We start from the raw sequence: 12,734 nt of genomic DNA on the forward strand, positions 1-12,734 counted from the left end.
AATGTTAAATCACAAAGTACAACTATTCTCAGATAAATTATTCAAAAGTGACTGTATCAACTATTTTTCACATTTCATTTCAGATTATTAATCCCAAATTTTGTTTATAGTGTAACTTGATTGAAATAATGGCTGCCTGATCATTAAATTTCTGTGCCTTGTGCATGGGAAACATAACATTTTTGCTAAAAATGGTGTGTCCAGCTTTGCCAGTTAGTGGTGGTGTTAGTTTCCCCTTTCATTTCAGCGATTCTTTTTTTTTTTTTTTTTGCTAGATTTTTAAAAAAAAATTAAACAAAATCTTTCTTTCATGAAACTTCCTTCATTAATTTCTGACATGTAGAGTTTTTGTTCAGCTAATATTTGTTGAATGTAAACTATACAAAGTGTTCTGACAAAAACCATTGAAAATTTTCTCCTTATTCTCAAGTGTTTGTAAATAAAATGGGGGGGGGGCGCCTTTCCTTTACTCAATCTGTGGGATCTCATGTATGATCAATAATAGGATATCAATGAAGCACAAGAACAGCAACTACTTCATATTTCAAATAATACATCCAGGACCTAATAGCAAGAACTGTGGCAATTCACAATCTTTCCCTCTACATGTCAGTTACTCCATCTGTGAAGTACAGGTTTTAGAAAAGTTTGCGAATGAGGATAAAACCAATTCTAAAACTCCAAGATTCCATTTCCCCATATCATAATCTAAAAAGATGAGCTGTGGAATAAAAGCTTGCACTTGATTCAAGTCACTGAAATGTTCGCAGATAATGCTAAAATTCGAAAAGAGCAAAGACTGCCAAACCCTCCCAAGGACAGAAAGCGACCAACCGCTAATCTCGCGCAGTTTTACAAACTGAAAAGCCGACCAACTTCTCAGCTCAGAAATTTTGGCCGCTAGACATACTTTCTGCCCAGAAAGAAGTTTTTCTTCTCTCCTTCCTTTTCCCCCTTCTTTCTCCCCGTGTAGTTACGTGAGATCACTATCCCTCAGAACTGCTCACGAACCGCAAGGCGGCGAGTGTGATATACCACTGGCCGTCGCCCCCCTTCCTCCAGGAGCGCTCCTCCCTCCTACAGAAAAATGCGTTTCCAGGCAACGGCGGGCCGCGGCGTCACTTCCTGCCATTTAAACTCCGGTCCCCACCCCCTCGCAGCCCCTTCTTGTTTCCACTCCCCCTCCCCTCGGTCGTGGGCTGCATTCACGCTTCCCCAGGCTCGGGAGGGGGCGGAGCGGCCGAGCGGCCCCGAGTCCGGTGGGCGCCGCGCACCTGTTGTTTGCAGGAGCCCGCGACCCTCCGGGCGGCTCTCTGCGGGCGGGGGAGCGGCGCCGCGGAGCCCACCCGGCAGGTGGCCGCGGGCAGGGCGGGGAGCGCGGTGCGCGCGGGCCCGACCACCCCAGCGCTGGGACGCGATGGCGGCGGCCGAGCCCGCGAGCTCCGGCCAGCAGACGCCGCAGGGCCAGGGCCAGGGCCAGCGTCCTCAGTCTCAGCCTCCCCAGGGGCAGCCTCCGCAACCGCCGCCGCAGCTCGGGAGCGTCGGAGGCGGCAGCAGCAGGCATGAGAAAAGCCTGGGGCTGCTCACCACCAAGTTCGTGTCGCTGCTGCAGGAGGCCAAGGACGGCGTCCTGGATCTCAAAGCGGTAAGCTCGGGAGGCGGGGATGGGGGCGGACTTCGGAGCTCTTAGCCTGGGGAGAAGCCCAGCCCCTCGCGCGTGGATCGGGCGGCGTTTGTGGACGCGCTCCGCGGTTAGTGGGCGCCCGGAAAGTGGGAGCCTGTGGCCTGCGCTGGGGCCCTGGATGCTAGGGATGGGGGAGGGATGAGGGACCTGGATGGCTCGGACCCGTGGCGTAACCAAAAGAGTCCGGCGCCGCGCGGCGCTTTCGACAAAGAGCCCGGGACCTCGAGCGCGCCCGCGTGGCTAGTCTCTGACGCAGGGACCCGAGGGCGGCCAAGTGTCAGAACTGCTCCGCGTCCACCTGTGGCAGAGGCTTACAGGGAACCCGGGTGCTTTGCCCGGAGTTACCGAGCTTGATTTGCTGTGGGGACTCGCTGGTTTTAATAGGGGATTCCGATTGGGACCTTATTCTCGTTGTTCAAGAATATGTTGTGCCACTTCTTCTGCATGAAAAAATGAAAGTGAATTTCTTTCCACACTCTTCCCCATTAACACTATCAAAGTAACATTAAAAACAAAAAAACCTCTTTGTGGTACACTTCCTTTCATCATTCTAACGGTCAGGAAGGGATATTTGACTTGTGACTTGATTTGGAGATTTCTAGAAGTAAGATTTGCCATTATATGGAAAGGGGATGTTTTATAACTTTCACTCAAAAGAGGTGGAAGTGCGTCGTAAACTTTCTCCTGTTTTATGAGAACGTGTGTTTCGCTCTTTGCTGCTGTTCAGATTTTTCAAAGAACATTTCATCAAAAACTGTTCGGTCATACAGAGTGATTTAACCGTTCCAGGCAGGCTTTGGAAGGATTCCACATGGCCCAGGGAAAGGAGATTTGGATGATTTGAATTAAAATTCGGTCAGCGCAGGAAGCAAAGTTTTAAAAACCGACAAAAAAATGCTAACGAGTCAGTAATCACTGCAGATTCCTTCTTTTGACTCCCTACATCTGATCTCACTAGGATGATTGTTCCCAGCATCCAGGAAAGTGCTCAGACCACCCACCTGGCTTGACCTACCCTGCCATCTTCCAGTTACCCTGAAGCAACGGAAGTAGCATCTGAGCTGGAGGTCCTCCAATACTCCCTGGATGTTGGGACCAAAGCCTGTGGGGGGATCAACTCCCTGTCTTCTGCTAGGGGCCCTCCTACAGGGTAGGCCAGAAGGGAGGCGTGACTTTGAATAGCCTCCCCTTTCTTTGGCTACCCTAGGTGTTCATTAAGTGACTATTGAGTTAAATTGCCTGAATTAGTCTACTTTATGCAAATGAAGCACTTAGAACATATTTTGCATTTCCTAGTTTCTGCTATCTTTTATAAAATGTTATTCCTGAAATTTTTTCCCACCTTGAGAAATTCCCTGTACCTTTTTTATCCCCTCCCCACCCTCTTTCCTCCTTACTTAAAAGTGCCTTATGGTATCTATAGTATTTGAATTGTGCCGAATTAAAATGGGTTCTTTTAAATAATTCCACAGAAAACCACGAGCTTATAAGAGAAAACCAGGGATGTTACAAAACAAATTGCAAACTGCTATTCAAAATTTTAGAAGTTCAACTGTAGACTGTGACTTTTGTATAAGAAATCAGGAAAGTTTGGGGTTTTCCAGATAAAACAACTCTGAGGACTAAGCTTCTCCATCAACTTGCCTCACATTAAAAAAAAAAAATTTGTAGTTGTAGAGGGACGCATGCCTTTATTTTGTTTGTTTATTTTTATGTGGTGCTGAGGATCAAACCCAATGCCTCACTCACATGAGGTAAGTGCTCTACCACTGAGCTACAGCCCCAGCCCTGACCTCACATTTTGATGGAACTTTGCCCTTGCTTGACTGAGTTTTTTGGCTTCCTCCTGTTTCATCTGTGGCCATATAATTTCTCCACACAAGTCATAGAAGTAGTACATAGGAAAAAGAGTGTGATATTTCAACATTATTTCATTTCTGCAGTGGTACTATTTCTTATTATATTAATGGCTTTATATTTATAGAAAATATTTTGAATATCATTCTTGATATATATTACATATAGAAATACATACATTTTATTTATACATTTTCAATGTAAAAATTACTTTGAAGTCTTTCCAGTGATATTTTTTATTGTGTACCATACTAAAAGATCATAAAGACTTATATATATATATATATATATTTAGTTATAGGTGGACACAATATCTTTATTTTTTTAAATGTGGGACTGCGGATCGAACCCAGTGCCTCACACATACTAGGCAAGCGCTCTACCTCTGAACCACAACCCCAGCCCATAATAAAGACATTTTTGATAATAACATGGTTGAAGATGTACCAACATAGACAATTATAAAATTTCCTCTAATTTGAAATTATAAAGACAGATTTTTTTCTTATATTCTGTTTGGGGAGTGAGTATATATGTTAGCATAAGCTATTGATTTTATTATTATTATTACTACTATTTTTTTATTATTATTATTTTGTTCCTGGATAGGGTTTTGTCCATGCTAGGCAAGCTCTCTGTCCTTGGGCTTTATCTCCAGGCCCCCCTCTCCACCATTTTTAAGAGTGGGGAGACACAGTCCTGCTAAATTGCTTAGTCTGACTTAAACTTGGGATCCTACTACCTCAATCTCTCTGGTAGCTGGGATTACAGGCATGCACCCCTGCACCGGGTGCTATTGATAATTTTAAGTTGTACAAATTTTAAAAATTAAGTTAATCTTACCATAAATATCCACATATCCTAAGCTGGGTGCAGTGGCACACACCTGTAATCCCAGTGGCTTGGGAGGCTGAGGCAGAAGGATCACAAGTTCAAGGCCATCCTTAGCAAAAGCAAGGCACTTAGCAACTCAGTGAGACCTGTCTGGAAATAAAGTACAAAATAGGTCTGAGAATGTGGCTTAGTGGCCAAGTGGCCTTGAGTTCAGTCCCCAGTACTCCAAAGAAAAAAAAAAATCCACATATCTTGGATATTTATAAAATACTCAAGACCACATAGGTGCTGTTTTTCTTTTTCTGACTTATGTGGTACTAAAGAATAGAACATAATGCTGTATCTTATGTTTCTTTTTTAACAACAACCAATTGAGGACATAGCCTACTTAGCAAAGCAAATCAATTCTAATAAAGCTATTCTGGCATAATTTAACAATTAGGAGAGAATAGAAATATATTGGAAGCAATTTGAGAAAATTGTATTCATCATCTGCCCACCTGCTTTTCATAATTAGTCTCTAATTTACAGTAGTGGAGGTGGGGTAATTATTAATTCATTCCAGTCAGATGAGAAGTTATATGATGTTGGCTATATGGTTTGCAGTTTATGTTGTTGCAGTTAACATTTATTGAAAGCATACTGTGTGCTGGGCATTTTACATAAACTTACATTTACATATACTTACATGTATAATTTTGGGGGTTAAACAGAAATTGAACTCGGGGGCACTCAACCACTGAGCCACATCTCCAGACCTATTTTGTATTTTATGTTTTAGAGACAGGGTCTCACTGAGTTGCTTAGCGCCTTGCCATTGCTGAGACTGGCTTTGATCCTTCTGCCTCAGCCAGCTTCCATATGTAATTTTATCCTCTTAATAACTGTGGAAGTGTAGTTCTAATATTCCCACTTTTTAGCTGATAAAACAGGTTGAGTAGGCTGAGATAGGTTAAGTAACTTGCCCGCTGTCATAAAGTAGAAAGTGAGAGCTAATATTTGAAGTTAGACCATTTGTTATTATTCTCCGTTCTATAGTACATTTCAGTAGTCCTAAAAAACAAATTTAGGTTTTCATGAGTGTAAGGGTATGGGATCTGTCTTATAAATAAAAATGCATGATTCTTTTTACTTCTTTTGTAGAGGAGAGGGAGATAAATGGAGTTCCTGCATTGAAAATAATGGTTTGAGCTGGGAATGTAGCTCAGTGTTAGAGCACTTGCCTAGTATGCATGCCCGTACCACTAAAAAAAAAAAAAAAAGAAAAAGAAAAGAAAATGAGGGTTGGGATGGCAAATTCCCTGTTATTTCACAAACAAAATTAGGATTCTGTTTTTCACAGCTAAGAACTTGAAGATCTGTTAAGCTAATTATGACTCAGTATTGACATGCTATTTTGAAATTTTTAAAAATTTCTTTTAAATATAATTTATAACTGGGTTTCTATATTTCCTTTTTTTGTATCATCTTCAACATTTTAATAAAAATATGATCTAGATTGCTTATCTCTTATTGTGATTGCCTAAGTAACAAATTGCCTGAATGATACCTGAGTTAATGTGATAAAGTATTTATGGTGTTTCTTATCTCACATGTTCCTGAATTATACCCATTTATGATAACTTGAGTAACACACACCCTGTAAGGAACAAAAAACGTATCCTAAGGCCTTAGTTTAAAACACTAAGCAAAGATTTTCAGTAAGTGTTCACCCATGCCTACAGGAGGTAAACAGCCAGAACTTCAGTGCTGCTGAAAAATTTTCAGGACAATTCCACTCCTGGGTATACACCAAAAGAATCAGAAGCAGGGTCTTCAGCATGTATTTGTATACCCATATTTATAATAATTTCATAATAGCCAAAAGGTGGGGACAACACAGGTCTCCATGAGTGGATAAGTGGATAAACAAAATGGTTGATTATATACAATGATGATTCAGCTTTAGAAAGAAGAAAATCATAACATATGCAACAATATACATGAATCTTGAGGAATTACGGTAAGTGAAATAGCCAATCACAAAGAGACAAATACTGGTTGATTCTGCTTATATGAAGAACCTATTCTTAGAAACAAAGTTGAAGAGTGGTTGCTAATGGCCAGGGAAAGGAGAGAATAGAAGTTGTTTAAGGGGTATTAGGCAGAAGTGTGTGCTTCCAGAATTCATGTTTGAAATCCTAACTCTCAGTTCCTCAAAAATACATCTGTATTTTGAGATAAGATCTTAAGAAGATGAATAAGTTAAATGAAGCCATTAGGATGGGCCCTAATCAAATCTGATTGGTGTCCTTATGAGAAGGGGAAATATTGGACATACTGGAAGATACCAGGAATGTTTCCACACAATGTGAAGGTGACTATCTGTAAGCCAAAGAAAGAGTTTCAGAAGAAAACAAAGTGGTCAACACTTTGCTCTTGGACAGAGTTTAGCAGAATGAAGTGTTCTGGAGACTGGTTGTACAACAATGTGAGTGTACTTAATGCTACTCATCTCTTACACTTTAAGTGAGCAAGATAATAAATTTCATGTTATGTGTATTTTACCACAATTAAATACACATATATATAAGAAACGAACAATGAAATACCATTATATACCTATTAGAATGATAAAAATCTAAAACACTGAGAACGCCACATGCTGACAAGGAACTCTTATTCACTGCTGATGGGAATACACCAAAGGTGATGTCCCAATATAGATTGGTTTGGTTTCTCCCCTCTCCCTCCTCCCTCCCCCCACTCTTTCTCTTTCTCTTTTTTTTGGTGGTGTTGGGATTGAAATCAGGGAGGGCCTCACACATGATAGACAAGTGTTCTACATTCGGAGCCCCTTCTTTTTATTTTGAAAGAGGATCTTGCTAAGTTGCCCAAGCTGGCCTTGAATTTGAGATCCTCTTATGTCAGCCTCCTGAGAAGATGAGATTACAAGTGTGTGCCACCATACCCAGCAAAAATTAGTAGTCTTTTAAAAAACTAAACATACTTTAACTATATGATCCAGTAATTGTGCTCCTTGTATTTACCCAAAGGATTGGAAAGTTCATGGAAAGCTGCTCATGATATTTATAGCAGCTTTATTCATAATGGCTAAAATGTGGAAGCAACCAAAATGTTTTTCAGTAGGTGCATGGATAAACTGTGATGTATCTAGACAATTAAATGTTCAGTGCTGAAAAGTACATGAGCTATCAAGTTATGAAAAGATATAGAAGAAACATAAATGCATATTACTAAGTGAAAGCATTTGGTCCAGAAAGGCTACAAACTGTGTGATCCAGCTATGGAACATTCTATAAAAGGCAAAACTGTAGAGACAGTAAATCATTAGTGATTGCCAATGGTTAGAGGGGAGGGTAGATGAATAGAGTGAGAACAATATTTTTAGGGCAGTGAAACTATTTTGTATGAAAGTATAATGGCAGGTGGATGTCCTTATACATTTGTCAAAACCCACAGAATGTACAGTATCCATGGACTCTGGGTGATGGTGATGGGTCAAGTATAGGTTTATAAGTTTTGACAAATGTCCCACTCTGGTGGGGAATGTTGATCATGGGGAGGTTGTGTTGTGCATCAGAAAGGGGTATTTGGGAACTTTCTATACTTTTTGATCAACTTTACTGTGAATCTAAAATTGCTTTAAAATGTAAAGTGTAGGGGCCGGGGTTGTGGCCTAGCGGTAGAGTGCTCGCCTAGCACATGTAAAGCACTGGGTTCAATCCTCAGCACCACATAAAAATAAAAAAATAAAGGTATTATGTCCAACTATAACTAAAAAATATTAAATGTATTAAAATACATAAAGCTGATGATCTGGGTACATCTATTCCAGGGTCTAATTATTAGACAGCTATTTAATACAAGATAGTTGGCTCAATAGAAAAAAAGTTCTCAGAAAACTAAAGCTCTGCAAGATTAACAAAAATGACTACTCATACCCAATGCTGAGTAACTGGTACTGTGCCAAGTACTTTCTTCCTGTGAGTTTATTTACTCCCAGAGGTAAAACTGAAGGATACCTCCATTGTGCTGATTAGGAAATTGGGGATAAAAGAGGTAGTGATTAACCTGATGTCCACAGTAAATGAAACTGAGCAGCACTATAATCTGAAGTTAGAACTGAGGTCCTGAACCACCATGCTAAGCAAACAGTCTATCCAGTACAAAGTTTTAGACTGATTTAAAAAAAAAAAAAAAACAGCTTTATTAGAGAGGGGCAGAGCTATCTCATTTTTTCAGTTCTGTACAAGATAAATTGACTGTTTACAACACTAGTTTTGAGATTTTTTGGTTTTGATGTTGCTATTTCCCATCAGTGAACAAAGCCATGAAATTTGAATAGAGGTACCTATCAATGGACTTACACATATATTTGTCTGGGTGTCTATATTATATTTTGCCATTTCTTTGATATGATAAGTTGTTTAAAATATTTTTTGTTTTTGTATCATTTTTTTAGATCTTGCCAGTGAAGACTGACTTTTCCCAATTAGCCCATGAGTCTGTTTATATTTTAATGTGCTTATGAACGGGAGATCTTTTTTTATGATTTTTCTTTCTATACTTAAAATACAGTTTTACTCAAGTAACATAAAATATTAGAAAAGTGGTAAAAGGTTAATAAATTCTTGAATAAAAATGACCTAGGATGCCACTACCCAGAGAACCATGTTCAACTATTTTTAATATTTCTTCAATTTCTTATACCTTTTTATAATGGAGATCAGCTTTATCTTGCCAAATTATAAACATAATTTTAATACTTTTACAATTCAAGCTATCTTATTATTTAGAATTAACCATTAATTATATTAATTATAGAATCAATTCTAGGTATGTATGTAAATTGTTGCTAGGCTTTTTTTTCCCTCCTTAATCCAGTGTAATAATTTGGATCTTAAATGTCCCTCAAAGGCCAGTGTTAAGGGCTCGCTTAGTTTTCAACTTGGCACTTGTGGAGGTGGAGGTGGAGGAAACTTTAATAGGTATATCTTCCTAGTGGGACATCTTCCATATGTTGAAGGCAAGTCCTTGAAGGGGATATTGGGACCCTTGCTCCTTGCTGTCTCCTCCTCCTCATTCTCCTCTTCTTTCTGCTTCTCTTTGCCCCATCTTCCTTCCTCTCCTCCTTCCTTGCAGTTTTGTTCCACCACACACTGCCACCATGATGTTCTGTCTCAACACAGGCCCAAAAGTGATAGGGCCAGCCAGTCAAGGATTGAAACTTCCCAAACTGTGAACCAAAGTAAATCATTTCTCTTTATAAGTTGATTTATCTGAGTTATTTGTTGTAACGATGGAAAGTTAATCAGCATATTCAACAGATGTGAGTTAACTTATATGTGCCCCAGTTCAATTCAATTTCCCCAGCTGGAAATTCAGAGTTGCACACTTTTAAAAACTCTAAAAGTGGGACTTTGGAAGCACTTCTCTGAGCAAAAGTTTGATGATGCAAGGGCCCTAGAAGGCTTCTGGGAGCAGCTGGAGGCTCACCTGAGAACAAAGAGACTCAAAAAGTCAGATGACATTGACATACATAAAACTCAAAAACTTGAGATCATGTTAGAATAATATCCAAATGCCTACACAGCCCTCCCTGTTGTGGCCCTTCCTCTCATACATCTTCTAGATCATCCTACTCTTCTAGGCCTCTCTTTTAAGCGCCCTCCCCTACCTTCTCCTTCACCTTAGGGCTACAGCATAAGCTCTTCTGCTTGGAAAGGCATTTCTACTTGAAAGAATTCCCCACGCAAAGACACTTCGCCGGGAGAATTCCAATTTTATTGCAAAAAGCAGTGTGCTTATATAGAACTAAGGGGGAGATGGTAGGGTTTAGATAAATGGCAGGCAACCCGTTTATTGGCAAGTTCTTTCAGATATCAGCTCCGGAGCCCAGGAATTAGTTCTCATTGGGGCTATTGGCGCTGGCGGGAGAGTTCACACGGGCGGGAACTTTTCGCGCCACTGCAGAAAAGAAGAAGGTAGGAAGAAGAGGTGCTTAGGCGCCATGTTGGGGTTTTTTCTCTGGGGTATGGCTGCCGTTTATACTTTTCCCAACACTACTCACACACAAATAACTGGCCACTTTAAACCCTCTGGGTGAATTTAAATGTTACATCTTGGATGCTTTGGTAGGTGAAATAATGGCTCTTCAAGGACCTCCATGTTCTAATTCCCAGGACATGTGATTATGTCCAGTTACATGGCAAATGGAAGTTATGGTTAAAGTTGCTAACCAGCTGACTTTAAGGTGGTTACATTTTCTTGGGTTATTCAGTGGGGCTTATGTAATCATGGGAGTTCTTAAAAGTGGAAAAGGAAAGAAGAATCAGAGCCAGTGAGTTGAAGAGGGACTCAATCTGACCACTGTTGGAGGAAAGGGGCCATAGCAAAGGAATGTGGCATGTCTGAAACTGGGAAACATAGAGATAACTTCCTTCCTAGCACATCTAGAGGGGAACTGCACCTCACCAGTACATTGATTGCAACTCAGTGAGGACCATTTCAATCTTCTGATCTATAAAACTCTAAGATGATAAATTTGTGTTGTTTTAAGGCATTAAAATTTGTGGTAATTTATGACAGTAGCAATAGAAAATGAATAAAGGTACAATTTCTGATTCTTGCCTTGTGCTAAAGTGGCTAAAGTAAGTTCCCATTTATTCTCTTTCTCAGCAGACTATTATTTTCCCTACTATCCCTTATCACAAAATATATTTATTTATTTGCTTGCTTGTGTTTCCTTCTAGATCAAGTGCTCTGTGAGAACAGGAACTGTGTCTTGCGTGTTACTATTGCTGACTCAGCTAGTCTATTGTGAGCTTTCAACAAATAGTTGAGGGAATATATCTTAGTATGTTTTATGTTCCTATAACAAAAGTTTGAGACTGGGTTCTTTATGAAGCAAAGAGACTTATTTGGTTCATGATTCTGGGGAGCTAAAAGGCCTGAACAGTGTGGTGCTGGTGTTCTGAAGGTTGCCCCACATGACAGGGAAGTGTATATGGAAATGGCTGCATGCAGAAGAGGCTAAGTGTATGGAATGGCCTCACTTTATAACTGTGTTCCATGAGAGTAGTACCCCTGTGGCCTAATTATCCTCCTACTTGGTTCCACCTCCCAACACTGACACATTGGGGACCAAGCTTCCAGCACTCCAGCCTTTGGGGAACACACTCAAACCACATCTAAACCGTAACAGAATGGATTGCTGTTAACAGAATGAATTGAGTGATGTGAAAGGGCATTCTCAGTCAGCAAGGCAGTAGATCTCAGAGGCCAGAGAAAGAAGTGGGCACATTTGAGATGTAAATCAGATGATAGTTGGATGAATATTGTATTGCGGGCAAGGTTATAAACCTGAACTAGGGCAGAGGCAGTGGAAATAAGAAGCAGAGAGATTTCATTGATTTTTTTTTTTTTTTTTTTTTTAATTTACCCTACTGCAGTGCAGAACTTGGCTGCTAAGTCTATAAAATAGGAAAAATCATAGATGACTGCTCCATCCCTGGCTTGGTCAACCATGTGAATGGCAGTGGTTTTTCATATACAAGTTATGAAAAAGGAAAGATGGAAGAGGAAAGAGAAATTCAATTTTGGACATGTGTGAGATACCAGTGGGACAGCCTAGAAATGTCTGGCATCTTGTAGGAATTATGGGCTTAAAATTCATGATGAAGATGAGGGCCACCTACTTGATTTGGATATGGTTGTTTATGAGGTTTATTGTGAAGCAGATAACTTCTAGTGTAAAGAAGAAGAGAACTCTGGGAAACAGGAGCTGAGAGCAGAGGAAAGGAGAATAAAACAGAAGAGAAAAAACCCCAAGGGTCACAGTGACACCAAGACCAGGAAACCGTGCATTTTAGGAAGGAGGGAATATTTAAGCAGTCAAGTGCTGCAGGGGATACAGCAGAACTTTGTAGTGTGTTGACTTTAAAGTAATATTCCGTAAAACATTTTTTGTAAACATTTGAGATTATTTCACTTCTGATAATCTGTACTAAAGAATTACTGGATCTGAGGCTAATAAATATTTTAAGACCGTTGATGTTCATTGTTGTATAACAAAAATATTTATTAGTTGATACTCCAGGCTCAGCATATGATCATGTGCAGCCATCTCAGCCCATAAGTATCATGGCATGGGAATTAAGAGCATGTACTCTGACTTCATGTCCTGACCTTTCCATGGTCAGTGCCCTTGCGCACTGGTTTCTCATTTGCAAAAATGGGGGCAATATTAATAGCTACCTCATAGTTATTATTGTAGAAGTTGCTAAAATGCATTTTTACTCTAAGACACTTAAGTAGTGCCTGGCACCTGGTAAATACTATATTAAAGTGTTTGTTA

The 12,734-nt window shown here is 40.1% G+C and overlaps 1 protein-coding gene across 2 annotated transcripts in view; it reads left to right on the forward strand.

The window, feature by feature from the left end:
• Window positions 1-1,156: 1,156 nt before the first annotated feature.
• Window positions 1,157-12,734, forward strand: part of E2f5 (E2F transcription factor 5) — a 29,799-nt gene continuing 18,221 nt past the window's right edge. For both annotated transcript variants that reach the window (XM_046458629.1, XM_046458630.2), the window contains exon 1: window positions 1,157-1,645. In XM_046458629.1, the coding sequence (XP_046314585.1) occupies window positions 1,418-1,645 (228 nt within the window). In that variant the 5' untranslated portion in view covers window positions 1,157-1,417. The remainder of the gene's footprint in view (window positions 1,646-12,734) is intronic.

This window comes from Marmota monax, unplaced genomic scaffold (genome assembly GCF_021218885.2).
Source record: "Marmota monax isolate L192 unplaced genomic scaffold, Marmota_monax_Labrador192_F-V1.1 WCK01_AAM20220418_F8-fsc00147, whole genome shotgun sequence".
In the NCBI taxonomy this organism is placed as follows: Eukaryota; Metazoa; Chordata; class Mammalia; order Rodentia; family Sciuridae; genus Marmota; species Marmota monax.